The sequence below is a fragment of the Danio rerio genome, chromosome 9 (genome assembly GCF_049306965.1).
Source record: "Danio rerio strain Tuebingen ecotype United States chromosome 9, GRCz12tu, whole genome shotgun sequence".
Classification (NCBI taxonomy): Eukaryota; Metazoa; Chordata; class Actinopteri; order Cypriniformes; family Danionidae; genus Danio; species Danio rerio.
The window spans coordinates 7,612,027-7,630,194 of NC_133184.1; the positions used below are offsets into that span (position 1 = coordinate 7,612,027).

Here is an 18,168-nt window from a genome sequence, read left to right on the forward strand (position 1 = left end):
ATACCCTCTATTAAAGCCACTTTGAATGATGTATCTGCATAGCAATTGCTTTTTGTAGGATATGAGCAGTTATCTTTATTTAGAGCTGATAATGTGAGGATGTGGTCTCCGTGGGTCCTTTAAGTGCAGTGCACTCATACAGATAGACACACACTATGTGCGGGTGTTATTTTTAGGGGGGATGCATTCTCTGCAGTGCTGGGGGGTTTACTGAAGATCCTAATAATAGCAGTCTAATCTGGGCGTAATGTGACTCGGGTTCCTTTTTTGCAAATTGCAACAACACTTGCGGTTACCATATACACCGTGACACAAGTTTCCCTTCATTCATGTTGTCTTTAAAGTCTCAGGTGGTCCTGACCCCTGTCATTCCTGTGTGGTCTAGTTTTTCACTCTTTTTTTTTTTTGCTTCTTCAATGTATATCAATCATATGGTTGTGGGGAGAGGTTAGGAATATTAAGTAGATATCTAATAAATGTCCTTTACCTCGTTCTCATCAAAATGACATGCATGAGTTACGAGCACCATCATGACTCTCAGCTCTGGAGCTGTGACTTCCTCCAGGCTCCGTGTGTGTTACATAATAAATGTCACTATAGGACTCTGTGAAGTGTGCAGTTATGTAGTCTCAGAGAAACAAAGCAAATCACTTCTGCACAACACTGGACTTGCAGGGATATATTTTCACTTTGCACATTTGTTTGTACTGTCTGGATTTAGAAGATTAAAGCTAGTGCTCGATCAACAACCACTGCTGTTAACATTATTTTCTGAAATTCAATCAAATTTAGAAAGCTCCGCACATACTGTAGCATGCCACTGGGGAAAAAAAAAAGTATTATGAACACAAATAAACATTCATATTTAACTGTCTAACTATCTCACACAAGGCCCAATCCCAATTCTATTTTTGTACCCCTACCCCTTCCCCCTTACATCCGAGGGTTAAGGGGAAGGGCTTCAAAATTTACCCCTAAGAATTGAGACAGCACTATGTACAGCACTTGCACATGATATATTATAATATATATTATGTTATCATGATGATCTAATGTGGCAATAAGATTGTAATAATGTGCATTTATCACAGTGATCATCTATGTAAACACACCAAAGCAGTATTAATATTATAGCAGACACTGTAAAAAGCTCATTGACAGCCACTAGACTTTTCTGACAGGGTATTCCAGTGTCATCGAGTGTCAGAAAGTTGTGGGACTGCTGAACAGGAGTTATGATTAGGGATTAAAGATCGCAAAATTTAGCGGTGTTTATTTAAGCGTTTTCTTAAAAGAGCATGACTGTAAAACATGGACGCGGCTATGAATATATTAAAACGTGTTTGTTTGTTGTAAAACATCGTAATAATGACAAAAAATACTAATTTGTGGATCTCCTTACTTCCGGGTGCAGCTGGAGCTAGTGTTTTCTGGGAAATTTTCTTGCCCCTTGGTTTCAAGTGTGGTCCTGAAAAGTCTTTGTTTGAAGGGGTGTATACCCCTTGCCCTTAGCACAACGCCTTCAAGCTAAAGAGAATTGGGACACCACTACCCCTACATGGGCACGCGCAAAATGAGGGGTAGGGGTAAAGGGAAGGGCTAAGGGGTAGAATTAAGATTGGGCCTAGCTATACTAATTTATATATTTGAACAATGTTACAGTTTAAAGGAACAGTTCACCCAAAAATGAATATTCTGTCATCAGTAATTTATCCCCCGCTTGTTTCAAACCTATTTGAGTTCCTTCTTTCTTCTGTTGGCAACAAAAGAAGGTACTTTTAATGCTGAAAATGAATAATCGTTGACTGCCATATTATTTTTATTTTTTGGAGGTCAATGGCTACTGGATTTTCAATATCAAACTCAGAAAGCTTTGGAACCATGTGTGGGTGAATAAGTGAAGAGCACATGTTGAGTGAACTCTTTAAGTGGGCCCATTTTAGTAATTAAATATTTTTTTTGTAATTTAATAATTTGATACCTTATTTTACCAAACTGCAATGATTTCTTCCCTTTGTTGCAATTTGACATGGCCACAATTTACTAAAATGGTTTCATTCTTGATTCATCTTTGATCATGGTTGCTGAGACCCAATGACTTCCATTTTAGGAAAAAAATACGGAGGTCAGTTGGTGACAGCTACCAGCATTTAGTAAAATAGCTTCTTTTGTGTTCAACAGAAAGAAACTCAAGTAAGTTTTGAACAAGTCCAGGGTGAGTCAATGATGGCAAATTTTATATTTCTGGGTGAACTATCTCTTTATGTTTTAAAGATATTTGTGGAAAGTTACTTTAGAAAGTAATGCATTACAATATTGAGTGACACCACAAAAAAAAAAAAAAAAAAAAAAAAAAAACTAGTTACATTACTAGTTACTTTTTATGGTAAGTAATACATTTAGTTACTTTTGAGTTACTTTTGCATTACTTTTTTGTACCTATCTGAGGCTTGATCCCTTTCAGAACTTTTTTTCTGTTTAAATAGAGGAGTTATGCAATTAACAACTTAGATTAATAAGTTTTAATTTATTAAATATTTATTAAATAACTTATACCTACATTTACCTTTACAGAAACAACATAATACATTTTTTTAGGATAATGTTATCTGAAATCTTCCAGAGCTCAGAGCTATGCATGCCTTATATACATTATTGAAAGCTTAAAGCAACATGTTTACTACTTTTGTACTATTTGTCCTAAGTAAAATCACTGTCCATTAAGACTATAATCTGCTTTTTAGTTTGTTCCATGCGTTAAAAATAATGAACACATTCTCTCATTGACTGCATACATTGTAACTAATTCTAATTCAGGATTTTTTTTTTTTTTTTTTACAGCTAATGAATTAAACTAAAAAGTACCTTCAGTCACATTTTCAAAACAGTTACTCAAATATTATTACTTATTTTTTAAATGTAATGCATTACTTTACTTGTTACTTATAAAAGTAATATTATTACTTAACTCGTGTTACTTGTTACCCTCAACACTGGTAAAGTATGTATACAAATGAGTAAAGAGAACAAATTGTTTCTGAAGTTTTCTGATACTTCTTCCCTGAATTTTTCGCCCGCTTGTTTATTTTTTCCCCCAATTTTTGTTTAACAGAGATACAATTTTTTTCAACACATTTTTCAATCACGTTTATCAAGACACTTCTATACAGCTTAAAGTTAAATTTAAAGGCTTAACTAGCTTAATTAGGCAGGTAAGGGTAATTAGGCAAGTTACTGTATAACGATGGTTCTCTCATGTTGTCATAAGACACAAAAGTTAGCCCAATTGTTTTTACAAATTTGAGTGGATTCAACATAAAACAATGAAGTTGACTCTAAAAAAACACTAGAATTGTGACAACTAGGTTTAAATAGGTAGATTGATGGTCCCACTTTATATTAAGTGTCCTTAACTACTATGTACTTACATCAAAAAAATAAATACAATGTACTTACTGTGTTTGTAATGTATTTGAGAACACTTGTGGTGCTCTTGAGTCGTGATAGAGGTTGGGTTATGGACAGGTTTGGTGGCATGGGTAGGTTTAAGGGTGGGTTAAGGTGTAAGGGATGGTCAACAGTGTATTTACAAATGTAATTACAAAAATTAATTACAGTTGTAATTACATACATGTATTTAATCAAGCATAAGTACACAGTAAATACATGTATTTACACAATAAGTACATTGTAACAAGCTATTCATTCCTATGTAAGTACATATTAGTTAAGGCCACTTAATATAAAGTGGGACCAGTTTGATCAAGCAGCAATAATCATTTTTGAGTGTATGATTTTAACCTGATTTACCAGAAAATTATATTTCAGTCTTTCTTAATTTTCAAGAAAGAACGTTATTTGCCATTTCTTAGTAATTAATTGTGAAATTTATTACCAACAGTGCCTTTTTCAAAGCTATCGATCTACTAAAACACGTCTTGAAATTCTCACCTGAGCTTCAGTTTCTGTAGGTCATCGACTAGGTTGTCCCTCTCGATCTCCACACGGGATCTCTGATTGGTCAGTGCCTCCACCTGTCTGCGCAGCTCTCTCATCTCCTCCTCGTACAGCTCTGCAATACGGGTGGGCTCGCGACCCCGCAGACGCTCAATCTCCACCGTCAGGGCAGAGTTCTGCTGCTCGAGGAAGCGCACCTTCTCGATGTAGCTGGCGAAGCGGTCATTGAGGTGCTGGAGCTCGGCCTTCTCATTAGTACGCGTGTTGAGGAAGTCCTGGTTTATGGCATCAGCCAGATTGAAATCCAGCTTCTCACCAAGGCCAGCGTAGGAACGGACCACCGAGCCACCTCCGAAAGAGCCGGACGCACGGTGGCTGGAAAAATGGGGAGAAGCGGAGCTCTTGGTCACCTCGTAAACTCTGGAGGTCAGTCTTGAGGAGCCAGAGGAACCTGAGGAACCGTGGCCGGCGAAAATAGAGGAGCCCAAACCTGAGCCAAAGGTGCGGCGGTAAGAGGACGCCGACTCGGCGGAGGCTGAATATTTTGTGCTCATGACTGGGCCTGTTGGGTTTGTACGCTGTGTGAATGCTGGGTCTCTGAGGACTGTGTGGAAGAATGAGGGTTAAGCAGAGCAGAAGAGGGGATATATAGAGACCACTCCCGTTTGCCCCCACCCACATTTTTTTAGTCACTGTTCTCAACCCACACACATTGGCGCCCACTTCTATCTCTCCCTCTCTCTTTTCTAAACCTTGCTTCCTCAGCTGTCATGAGGTCTGGTTTCCAGCAGCTGGGTGGAGCAACTGGACAAGGCATGAGGTGGCACAGGTCACGCCATGCCAAACTGTGCTGTCACTTCTGCTTACCAGGAAGAGTGCTTGTGGCCCAATAAACACCATATTAGACTGATGAGTTTGTGTGTGTGTTTGAAAAAGCAAAAGGGTTTTCTATTAAAAGTGGCCACATTGAGCTGTCATAAATATTTCATTTAATATTGTTTCTTTTTAGATTTTTATGAATATAAAAGGACTACAAAGTTTGAAAAAGTTATCTAATTCCTATCCTAAAGGGATAGTTCACCCAAAAATGAAAATTAATTCACAATTTAGTCACCCTCAAGTTGTTTAAAACCTTTTTTTTTCTTCTGTTGAACATCAAAAATGATATTTTGAAGAATGCTGGAAAGTTTACATTAGTTTACATTGTTTTACCAAGTTCCAAGTTTCCATCTTTCTTCAGTATATATATATATATAAGTATAGGACCAGCACTGTATACATTGCAGTAACATGCTGTGGACTACAAACCTCCAAATCTCGGCAACAGCTGGAGGTTTGTAGTCCACAGCATTTTACTGCAATGTTTACAGTGCTGGTCCTATAATTCCAGCTTTCTTCCCACCGCAGCCTTCGCTTTGGTTCTTTAAAATGGCGACCGCGTGAAATAAGCATATTGGCATCAGGGTTGCCTAGTCCAGGGGCGGACTGGCCATCTGGCAATTCTGGCAAATGCCAAAAGGGCTGGACCATTTTTTAAATGTGGGCGGGTATGCTATTTTTTATTATTTTTTTTACATACTTTTTATGTTTTATGTTATGTTTTTTATAATTTTTTTTTATTTTTTGCTTACATACAGGCAGTTTTTGTTTCTTGCAAGATGTGAATATTATGATGATGATGATGATGATGATGATGATGATGATGATGATGATGATAATGATGATGATAATAGTAATAATAATAAATGTTAAGCATTGGCCCAATCGGCAATGGCCAGCTGGTTTCGAGATGGGCCAACCCAATCAGAGGTTATGCGGACATAATCAAAATCTGGCAAGAATGTCAAATAAACATTAGGTGCAACACAAGCTAATTGTCAGAGATGGACTGTAAAAAAAAGGAAAGGCGGTGCCAAAAAGCTCAGAGAAACATAAAAATTGCTCTAAAATCAGACGCTGCCAAATGCATAAAATTAACTGAAATAGTCTCAAAAGGGGGCAGCACAATGGGTAGCGCTGCCGCCTCACAGCAAAAAGGTCAATGGTTCGAGCCTCGGCTGGGTCATTAGGTGTTTCATTTTGGAGTTTGCATGTTCGTGTGGGTTTCTTCCTGGTTTCCCTCACAAGTCCAAACACAAAATAAATATCTATTAAATATCTATTACATATGGTACTGCTTATATTGTTTTACCATCTGTACACCAATAAAAGTAGTGAATATGCATGTCCGAGGGTGGGGCTGTGTCGGTCTGATAATGTGGGCTGATGTGGCTACAGTGCCAGGGCTGATTTTTAGTCCTGGTCTGCCCCTGGCTTACTCTAAGTGTCTGTTGTGCTACTAATTTGCAGTTTGTTTGTTTTTTTGGACATATCACATCAGTAATGTGCATATGGTTGCATTAAAATATGTGAATTATGATTAAAAAAAATGTACTAGGATGTTGAAACAGAAATCAAGCACTGCTGTGTGACTTGCATCTCCTCCCATACAAAATATTGCACCACCATATGAGTAAGGCCTAATATTTTAGTAGTACCACATCATTTTTTCACATGTGGAATATTCTTAATTAGTTTGTCTCTTACATTACACATGGGAAATCCGATTAATGTAAGTGTGTCATCGGATAAATGCGATCCCAAATAAGATCCCTGTCGCTCAACCCCCATCAGTCCGGCCCATTCCTCAGGCTGACCATAGTAACCGAGAAGCTGTGATGTTGCTCCACAGCTGCTGCTGTCATGGCTATTAATATTCTTCCCGTCTGAACCCCATCACCAGTCTACTGTCCTGAAGGCCTCCTGGAAAAATAATGGAGTCTTGATAGGCCAGAGACTCGACTATCACACACACAGACACACACACACACACACACACACACACACACACACACACACAGACAGACAGAAACACACACACACACACACACACACACACACACACACACACACACAAAACACTTTATTAAGAAGTGTTTATACACAATATAAATTGATAAGGTGTTAAATCTTTTGTGTATCTGTGAATGTAATGTATGGGATCTGTGTTTGTAAGGACACCGAAAGTGCCTCAAGGAGCTTAAAGAATGCAATTTCTAACATACTGACATGCCCTCATGAGTTCACACCAGAAAGGAGTGTGTAGTTTGCTCAGCAGCACATGACTTGTGTGTAATGTTATGTTTAGTTTGGTTTCTGGATACTATAACAGTTTTGGAGATTTGTTGAGCACATCTTCAAATGTAAGTTATTTTTTTCCTTTGACATTTTGTGCTCACAAATTTGGTGTAAAAGATTTTTAATACAGTAAATGAAAGTGTAAAATTACTGGTAAGTTTCACAAACATGTTTTTAAAGAAACTAACTGAAAAAAATGTTAAAGCAGTAGAAAATAAGTTCTGTAAATACTACAAAGAGCTTTTAGCCAAGAATAATAAAAAAGCAAACAGACATGACAAGGAGACAAACGTTGACTTCTAGTTTTTGTTCTGGCTATGAATGTCAATGACTGCTTTTTCACACAACATTTTTTAGGATAGCTTGTTTTGTGTTCAACAAAAGTGAGAAAATCATAAAACTTTGAACCACTTGTGTGTGATTTAATGGTGAGGACATTTTGATTTTCCTAAGAGTAACCACCCCTTTAAATCAATGCACTTTATTAATAAGCTTGCACATCAGTAATGACTAAAGAAAACAAAAAATAATAAATTGTTTTATGATCTACACTGAAAAAAAGTGTTGCATGCAGAACTGTTGCAAACAATTTATTTGTGTTGAATTTAAACAAACAAATTAAGTTTAATATTGTTCAACTTAATTTGTTTGTTTAAATTCAGCCCCAAAAAATTGTTTACAACCACTTAACGTAAAAAAATTTAGTAAATCCAAGGAATCATCTTTGAATATTATTTTCAGTGTACTTACATTAATTACATTAACTTAATGGATATTTGTTGGGACCACATGAATGAATTGGGTGGAACCATGCATTTTTTACAGCGTATGTATATGCAAGTGTTTCATTGTGTTGTTTCAAAATTGCATTTCTTTCTATTTGAGACTTTTGAAAACTCTAAACTGCTTTTACAATTTCAGTGTATTAAAGTACAAACTGTCACCACACTGCTGAAAAAAAACAGCTTAAACAGGTTGGTTGGTTTTAGCTGGTTGAACAGCCTGGTTTTAAAGGAGTTTTGGATATTTCCAGGCTGGTTTCCAGTCATTTCCATCCTGATCTTAGCTGGTCAGGCTGGGAAATGACTAGCTAAAACCAGCTTGACCATAGCCAGGCTGAGAGTCTAGCCAAAACCACCGATATCCAGCTTAAACCAGGCTGGTCCAGTTCATTTTGGCTGATCATTTTCAAGCCTGACCAGCTACAGTAAGACCAGACTGGAAATGGCTGGAAACCAGCTTGGAAAAGAACAGACTGGTAAACCAGCTAACACCTGCCATCTTAGGCTGGTTTAAGCAGTTTTTTTTTTCAGCAGGGCAGGAAACTAAATTTGTATATTTAAGTGGAGTTCTCAAAAAAAAAAAAAAAAAAAAAAAAAAAAACAGGACACCACAGGATTTTGTCCATTAGAAACTGACTGGTTGACGTGTATTACAATGACCTTTGTCCTGTTCTGTCTTGTAGACCAAGATTGTGCGTACACATGTAGATTGAATATATAACCAAAGAGAATATGAATACCTTTGATATAAAACACACACACGCACATGACGTCATATTTAAACAGTTTAACCAGACGATAACAGTCTTGCAATTACAGCCCCCTCATGTTAACATTATCCTGACTGCAATGCATTTACCATTGGGGAAAAATACGCCTTCTAGTGTTGGTCATATATCGACACAAGCTCAGTGTAACTGCATTTTAGACCACTTCTTTGGAAATATTTTCTTTCTTGTTTCCATGTACAATTTAGACTTTTTTTTTATCTTGAGTGTTCATTTGTCGGATCAAAAACAGCAACAATGTCATCGAAGAACCACTTCAAAAAATCTAAATTTAACCTGGCTGTTTAGATGCTCCCACAATGCTTCATCAAGAATCTGATAATATAATCTATTTTTGCACTGCAGGCTCAGAAAACTAACCCGATGCGTCAGGTGGAAGACGACTGTTTAAAAATGAAATCTGACAAGGTCAACATCACACGGAGTTTATGTTGCCAGGTAACAACAACAATCCAGCAGCGCTGCACTAATAGCCGTCAAATCAGTTTATTCAAGGGAAATGCATGACATAACATCATACATTAAATTCATCAGTTAAGTAACCAAGTTATCTTGCGGCCATTGCTTATAATATGATATTTGTTTTGTTCTACAAACATCTGATGACGTTTGTGTTTAATAAAAAAATTGACAATTTGTCGGAATAAAAATGTTTTCATTTGTTAGGAAAGAAAACGAAAGAAAAAAGAAAGAAAGAAAAGAAAAATATTCAAGTCTTCTATTATGTTTGTCCATAGCTACTGTATATAATTTAAATTACTATTAAAATAATTGTGAATGAGTTCAAGTTTTTAGTATTATTATTATTATTTTTTTTGTATAAAATTAATTTACTGCTTCTATTTTGTCTGTTGTATTTCGGATGAAAGTGCCACGAACACACTACTCATAGTGTGAAAAGAATATAAGCTAGTGTATGAAATAAATTATATTCTAACCACATTTGAACCGGACTGAACTGAACACAACTGAACTGATCTGGCATCAGTACGGCCTGTACAGATCCCTTGCCAAGACAGGAGACTGTTAGTGTAGACGGTGGGGGAATGTGGTGTCTAAATGGCAGGACATGTGAAACCACAGATGGGCAGGGGGTTGTGGGCAGCAGTGGGAGTTGCCCAGTAGGTCGTCTTTCAAAAACAACCTCTGGACACCATAGCAACCCACCAAACAGACATACACAGATTTCAACAAGGGGAAATGTCATGTAAAGGCAGTAAAGACAGACAGTCTGAAAGATGTAAAGTACGCAAGTAAAAATGTAGCTAAATTTAGCCACATTTTACACAGGGACACTTGCGTTTATGTAGAAAACTTTCTGCATAAATTATGCTAGTATACTTAATAAAATTAACTTGAAATATAATTATTTTTGTAAGGGTCATTCCACACTTTTTTTAAAAATGTATTTTCCTCAAACTATCCAAAATATTTATTTCTCTTTTTTTTCTAGTAAATGAAATGATTTTTATATTAATATTGCAGGAGTTGGTGTTGTCTTTGCTAGACATTCAATTCACAGCTAGAACAAAATCAAATTTCAAACAAATCATTTACTAGAAGAAAAAAAATGAATAAATACTTTGGAGAGTTTGAGAAAAATACATTTAAACAGTGTTGTGGAATGATCCTTACAAAAGGTTATGCTGAAGGTATAATTTATGCAGAATGTGTACTACTGAAAAAAATATATATTTCTGCTAAATTGTTGTAAACTTTGGGCTGAAATTAAACAAATTAAATTTAGTAATGTTCAACGTAATTTCTTATTTTAAAGTCAGCCTAAACACAATTTTACAACCATTTAAAAACTTTTGTAAATCCAATGAATCATCCTTGAATATTTTTTCAGCGTCTTAAATGTACATGTTGAAAATCTGTGCACTTAAAAATAAATGTTCTAAAACTATTATCTGGGTGAAGATGTACGAACGGTTTAGTTTCCGCAAAGAATATTTTAATGAACAGTTCTTAAAGAACCATTCCTGTCAAGATTGTTTATATAACCCTTTGTGAGATTAAAATGTTTCAAGGATGCTAAAGATTCTTCATGGAGGTAATTTAGTGCCAATAATGAGCTATTATTTTTAATAGTAAGTGGGCTATTTCAATTCAGAATAAATTAACCACTTAAAATTGTTTATTAAATAAAACCAATCAGTAGTATATTTTATTCATAACAGTTGTAAACTTTGACTTATACTGATTATTTAGTTTTTACTAATTGTGTAGTTTTTTTACACATGAATATATTCAGTTTTCTACTTATAGTTTACTATTTTTGGACTTTAAGTATAGCATGTTCTTATTTAAAGGGAAAGTTTAGCCATTACTGAAAATTCTGTCATCATTTGCTCATTTGCACACTTGTCACAACCCTGTTTGAATTTCTTTCTTCTTTGACAACAAAAGAAAATATTTAGAAAAAAAAAAAAAAAAAACATGATGAAAACCTGAAACCATCAACTTGCATTATGTTTGTTTTCAATGGTCAGAGGCTTCTAACATTTTTCAAAATAAGTGCTCAACAGAAACTCCACACAATTCATCCATGTTGTCCCAAGACAAATCAATTAAGTGGACTGAAGTTATTAAAAAAATAATTTCAGCTCATTCTAAATATATATATATATATATATATATATATATATATATATATATATATATATATATATATATATATATATATATATATATATATATGAGGTAAGTATTTTTTTGTGTGTATAAATGTATACTTAGTTTTGTATACTCATTTTTTTACTTATTGCACTACTTGTGGCCTACACACACTTGCATTTAGCAAATACAAAGTTGTCAAACAAATCTACTGTACTGTATGCCAAAACATTTTACAACACAAAGGATTTTCTTATTTTATATTAGCACTTCAACTTAATCTTATTTTCATAATGGTAAGTATTTTGAAATTATGCAAAAAATCGTATTAGTTTGGTCATTATTTTGTAATGCAGTCTAGTTGCAAAGCCATGTTCATAAATTAAATCTTACGCTGTCTAGCCTAAATGCTGCAGGGTGTAGTACTGCACTGTCAATGTCAGTACGGCAGGTGGCACCACAGCTCAGTTTAACAATCATAAGAAACTCCTTACAAATATGACGTGTTTGTGTTACTGTCTCAAGAGGAGGCAGATTATGGTGACGTATAAATGATGACTGTCTCTGACATTGTTTTGTTTTTTCCATCACAGTGGTTTCCTCTGCCCTAGATGGAGTGACACGAAGACAATTCATGAAGAACACAAAGGAAATTCTCATATTTGTCAACTGTCTAAAAGACGTTTATATCACGTTTTAAAACAACAACAACAACAACAACAACAACAAAGACAGAAACGCCATATGAAGCAGTATTTCATTTCCACTGCACAACATTATTACCATTCGAGAAAAAAATAAGTTATACAGTCTATGCAGGAGTTTTAACATTCGTTAAAAAATCTTATATTCATTTTTACACGTTTGCACGCAGCCCTTCCAGCCGCAATCTATCTCTGAGAAACATCCACACTCATTCACACACACACTCATACACTACGGACAATTTAACCTACCCAATTCACCTGTACCGCTGCCGCATGTCTTTAGACTGTGGAGGAAACCCACACGAACACAGGGAGAACATGCAAACTCCAAATAGAAACGCCAACTGACCCAGCCGAGGCTCAAACCAGCGACCAAGACCTTCTTGCTGTGAGGCGACACCACTGCCTGCTGCGCTACTGCGTCGCCGTTAAAAATCTCACTTTTTTACAATTTTATTTCTCTTATCCCCAACTATCTGTTATTTTTTAAAACCATTTTGTTTGAGACCTGAAAAGACTTGCAAATCAGGGGAAAGAGTATTTATAAAACTGAAAACTGCGGCTGAAGTGACTCACAATTACTCTAAATTACTCTAAATTAAACTCTTATTACCTCGACAACTATACACTGTTACCAATTTCCTGCAAAATCTACACACTGTAAAAAAATCCTTGTTGCCTTAAATTTTTAAGCTGAATCAAATTAACCTGATATGTCCATTGAACTTATATTAAGTTATACTGACTTAAAACAGCTTGCGTGACTCATACAATTAAGTTAGAACATGATTAACTTAGTTAAATATGTTACAATGACCTGAAAACACATGCTGTCAGGACTAATTGATCATATCATTTTTTACAGTGCGGTAACGTACTGGCAGCAATTTGCCGGTAAGTTACTGTAAATCAGCAAAAATACGGTATTTACATTTACAGCAACATTCACCTTGCTGTATATTTACAGTATTGTATATATTTACTGTAAAATATACAGTAATTTACACAATGCAATTTTAAAATCCAGTACTGCATAACTGTCCAGCAGTTAAACACAGTTCATATTAACGTTCACTTCGCCAGTGACTTACTGTAAATCCGTTACAGTAAAAATGCTGTATTTACATTTTCAGCACCATTTACCTTGCTGTGAATGTAGTTACAGTATTGTATATCTTTATGTGAAGCAGTCGTTTTCACAATGCAACTTTAAATATACAGTACTGCATAACTACAGTAAAAACTGTTCATATTACAGTTAAATACTGTGTAATTTATAATAATAATTAACAGTGTAGAATAACCACAACTGACTAATTCAAGCAGGTTACTTTACATGCTTCAAAAAAATTACTATTTGTTCATAAAGGCTTTACAGCATGTTATATGGTTCAAATAAATGGACATTTATTTGAGATGGATTGGTCTTTAAAGAAAATGTGTTACCCATCCTTTCCTCAGTGATATGTGATGTCATTTTCTCCACAGTCTCTTCCTGGAAGGAGGAAATTATTGACAACAGAAGGATTTTATCAACATCTGCAGTGACCGAAAATAACAGACACACACACATTCTTTCATCTCACAGGCAAAGAAAGCAGCAGTTTTATGTATATAGTCTCTAAACTTCCTTTAATTCCGTATGCATGCATGAAAAGCTCTTCACAAATCCCCTGCCTGGTCCCCCTATGACGTAATTGCGGGTCCCCGTCACACAGATAAGGGGAAGATCGTGATTCCCGCTCCAGATCCGCACCGGAAATTCTGTCCATTCGTACACGTCTCCCAGTGTGTGTGTGTGTGTTTATTACTGCCTAAAACGAAAGCCTACAGTTAATTTGTCTTACCTGACGTGTCCGTCACTTGTGCTACACGAGCTTTTAGCACAAGCCTGCGGCACCGACAGACAAAATGTGGATTTAAGTTGTTGACGGAGGGCGATAAAACAACGCGCGCCGACTTCACTCCCGTGGATAGAGTTAATATGATGCATCCACGAGTATGGAGAGCCCTGTTTTTGATCTCTGTCTTCTGTCAGCTTGGGATGACAGGCAAATACGGTAGGTGTTAATGTGGAGAGAAGGAAAAAGTCTTATTATCAATGGAATCTGTTGCATTGTGCACGGACACGGTGTGTTTTTAAGGCCTATGACAACGATAGGAGCACATTTACTAGCTATAATATTGCAAACGCCTCTAATCAAAGCAAGTGTTTAGCTTTGTGTGGTGAAAATCTCATTTACTTGTAATGTAGGCTAATCTGTATTTTTTTAAATCAATTTTGACAATATTAGCATATTGTGTTTGACACTCATTGACTTCAGCTAATATTCTGAACACCCAAAACATGCATCAAAAAGAGTGTTTAATGTTCAAGCCGAGCTGTTTTCATCTGTGTCACGCAACTGGTGGAAATGGACAGTATGTAGACGAGGAGTCGTTGAGTGAAGAGCAGCGTTTCAGCACCATGGAGAGGGGCAATGCTCATTTAGTTTATTTTGGAAGCATCTAGACACTTTATCTGCTCGGTAACCTGTGTATGAATCACACAATACATATCATCCAGGCATTATTTATTTAATAAAAATACTCTACTCTCTCCCGTCTCTGGTCCGACCAATCAAAACGACTCTTCTCTGTATCCTTGGCGACACTGAAGGAGTGACCCATTTGCAAATTTGTTTTCTGGAATATGTTGTCGTCTAATTATTCTTAAATATATCGCCTATATCATCTTTAGTTCTCAAATAACAGTCTCTGTGGTACATTTGCACGGTTTGTGGGAGATTTGTTTGTTTGTTTACGGTTTTTAGCTATTTCATTTATTCGTGCGTTGTTCACGTTGTTTACAATGGACATTTATGAATGGTGGAGCTCAGCGGTTAAATATTAGCTGCCCTTAAAATCCGCCATCAAAAACTGCTCAGTTTGTGCTGTTTGCTTTTAAATTTTACTCCCTGAAAAATAAAACATATAGATATGTTTATGGGTATTTAATTTTCTGGTAATTTTGTTATGTATTTATTCATATTTTGCTTGAGTACAGACATTTATTTTACAAATTCACAAGTTCTGCAGGCTTTGCACGTAGGAGTTTGTCATTCGTTTAAAACGACAATGACAATCTCTCATCCCCCACCTTTCAGTTTTTCCCCTTTAAATCCAGTCATATCAAAATTATTATTAATTATTATCTTACTTTGTTTTGTTTGAGACCTGCAAATGTCTGCAAAGCAGATGAAAGGGTGTTCGATTATATATAATAAAATATCTGAAAATTGCGTCTGACATATGACTCATAATAACTCTAAACCTAGAGGTTGTAGTACACTGAAAAGCAAACAATACAGCGGTTATTCCTTTTAAAATTGAGTGTAGCCTATGATTAACCTTACATTTGACTATTTTACTGTAATCTGTGCAGACCCTCAGTATTTTGTGTAAACATATTGCTTATGAAGGGCAATAGGTGGCTTAGTGGTTAGCACTCACATCAAGTAGGGCGCTGATTCCAGTGTAGCACCTCTGTGTGGGGTTTGCATGTTCTCCCAATGTTGGGTTTTCTCCATGCGCTCTCGTTTCCCCCACAGTTTAAAGACATACGCTATAGGTGAATTGAATAAACTAAATTATACATAGTGCACATAGAGTATAAACGAGAGTGTATGGGTGGTTCTCAGTACTGGGTTGCAGCTGGAAGGGCATCCGCTGTGTAAAAGATATGCTGGATAAGTTGTCAATTCATTCCACTGTAGCGACCCTTGATAAATAAAGGGACTAAGTCGAAGGGAAATGAATGAATGAATGTTGTTTATGAGGCCATGAGTCCTGTTTGAGCATAATTGCACTGTATGTGTTGAAGCCTGTAATCTCCATCAGTGGTTGGGGTTGTTAATTATGTTTTACATTCAGAGCACTTTTAATCATTAATCCAGTGTGAACAAAACACTCGGCGTGATGATTTTAGTCATTAGTGGAAATGAGAGGATGACATCACATCCTGCTGCATGTATGCACCCAGACTAATGAAAAATAGATGTTACATGCCTGTGGCGGCATTTTTATTTATTTTTTATATTTTAAAATTAGACTACATTCCTTCTTGCAGGTTTCATGTGATTTTAATGTGAAATGTCCAGTGAGTTTTGCTATTTATTTAATATAATTAAATTGAAAGTGATAAATGTGACTACACATTTAATTTTTGGGTAAACGTAATTGCTTTATGTTCTATCTACTAAATTATTTACTTTAACTTAATGGATTTGTGTTGGGACAACATGAATAAATTGTGTGGAACTCTGCATTATTTACAATGCACAGTAAAATTGCAATATTATATTTCCTTATTGTGGTTTAAAGTGGCGACGCAGTGGCGCAGTAGGTAGTGCTGTCGCCTCACAGCAAGAGGGTCGCTGGTTCGAGCCTCGGCTGGCTCAGTTGGCATTTCTGTGTAGAGTTTGCATGTTCTCCCTGCGTTGTGTGAGTTTCCTCCAGGTGCTCCGGTTTCCTCCACACTAAAGACATGCGCTACAGGTGAATTGGGTAGGTTAAATTGTCTGTAGTGTAAGAGTGGATGAGAGTCTATGGATGGGTTCCAGAGATGGGTTGCAGCTGGAAGGGCCTAAAACATGTGTTGGATAATTTGGCGGTTCATTCCGTTGTGGCGAACCTGGATTAATAAAGGGACTAAGCTGAAAAGAAAAAGAATGATTGAATGAATGAATGGTTTAAAGCTGAAGTTTAAGCTTAATTAGTATATACAATAGTTTAAATATTCTAGTAGTGTGGTAACATTTCCAACTTTGATACGATACCTTTAAACATATCGATATTAAATACCTTTTTTTGATACCATGTGGAGCAAATTCTGCAACACTAAATATTTGAAAATGAGGGTGGCACTCAAAAGGGACAGTTCACACAAAGATTAATTAATTAAACAATATTTATTCATCATCCTCCATCCTCCATGGTTCCTTCCTAACTTTTTTTTCCATCCATTGAAGGAACAACAAATACTATGGAAGTCAATGGTTACAGGTTTCTAGATTTTCTCAAAATATCAAATTTTGTGTTCAACAGAGGAAAGAAACCCAAACAAATGATGACATTGTTTAATTTTATGTGAAATATCCCTTTCTTTGTCAAGCTAACAATTAACCCAACTTAAAAAAAAATACTACCTTTCTATTATATATTTTTCATATTATTCAACCACCTTTTAGGTGTCAAAATCACTGTTTTCACCTTGTCGCACACCCAGAGTTTTAAACTTCAACAATGAAAATAACATTTTAAGATATTATTTATCTGATGTCTATTAATGTATCTTAATTAAGCACTATTGAAATCATTAAAATTGTTTATATTTAGTAATGTGGGACTATTATCCATATTATTTTTTATACAAAATGTAGCTGTCGCACAGTATCAGTGTCATTTCCACAACAACACTGTAATGTCGCTTTAAAAAGTTTGTGTGAAAGATTATTTTGGTGGTTTCTATGAAAATGAACAGTGTTCAAGATGTAGGGAATTTAAATTTTTATCAACAAATTTATCAACAACAAATCCAGATAAATATTGCTTGATAAGTAAATACATTTTTTCTACATCATTTCCAAACATGCTGTACCTTCAAAGGTGTTTTTAAAAAACAAACAAAATGAAGGTAAATAAGAATGCTTTGAATACATGAAAGACTAGTATCAATTCAAAGCTAATCGGTGAAGCTATTTTTCATCTTTTTTCACAATAAACTATTGAAATGTCATTTCCACCACTGTCATCTCATCACCGCACATTTAAAAAAAAAATGCTCTATTTAATATACAAATTCAGTTTATATATTTTCTAATAAGCTCTTAACCAAATTAAAATTAAAATTTAGAGCATGACAGGTGTACAATTCAGCACACAACTAATTTATTTCATTGACAAATGTATAATTGTTATATATATTGTGGAAAGATTGGTTAAACTTGATACAAAAATTATCTTAGACAAGTTTGACTGCCATTATTTATTTCATTTTGAATTAAAAACTGTATATTGAGATGTGGTGGACATTTAACATCTGAGCTCATTTTCTTCCACTTAAAGGGGTAGTTCCCCCAGAAGGGGAAACTTCCATAG

General features: G+C 35.5%; 2 protein-coding genes and 1 long non-coding RNA gene across 5 annotated transcripts in view; 2 read left to right on the top strand and 1 right to left on the bottom strand.

The window, feature by feature from the left end:
- desma (desmin a) overlaps positions 1–4,575 on the bottom strand; it is a 23,463-nt gene extending 18,888 nt beyond the window's left edge. For both annotated transcript variants that reach the window (NM_130963.2, NM_001328376.1), the window contains exon 1: positions 3,952–4,575. In NM_130963.2, the coding sequence (NP_571038.2) occupies positions 3,952–4,511 (560 nt within the window). In that variant the 5' untranslated portion in view covers positions 4,512–4,575. The remainder of the gene's footprint in view (positions 1–3,951) is intronic.
- The window catches only part of LOC141376068 (uncharacterized), an 18,615-nt gene extending 5,155 nt beyond the window's left edge, over positions 1–13,460 (top strand). Inside the window, exons 2-3 of the long non-coding RNA XR_012385157.1 lie at positions 9,050–9,142; positions 11,917–13,460. This is a non-coding gene — a long non-coding RNA (uncharacterized lncRNA). The remainder of the gene's footprint in view (positions 1–9,049; positions 9,143–11,916) is intronic.
- Positions 13,461–13,776: 316 nt separating this feature from the next.
- The window catches only part of ptprna (protein tyrosine phosphatase receptor type Na), a 71,167-nt gene continuing 66,775 nt past the window's right edge, over positions 13,777–18,168 (top strand). Inside the window, exon 1 of one of the 2 annotated variants that reach the window (XM_017357652.3) lies at positions 13,777–14,090. In XM_017357652.3, coding sequence (XP_017213141.1) covers positions 14,015–14,090 — 76 coding nt within the window. In that variant the 5' untranslated portion in view covers positions 13,777–14,014. The remainder of the gene's footprint in view (positions 14,091–18,168) is intronic. The other variant, NM_001130588.2, reaches the window with a different exon arrangement.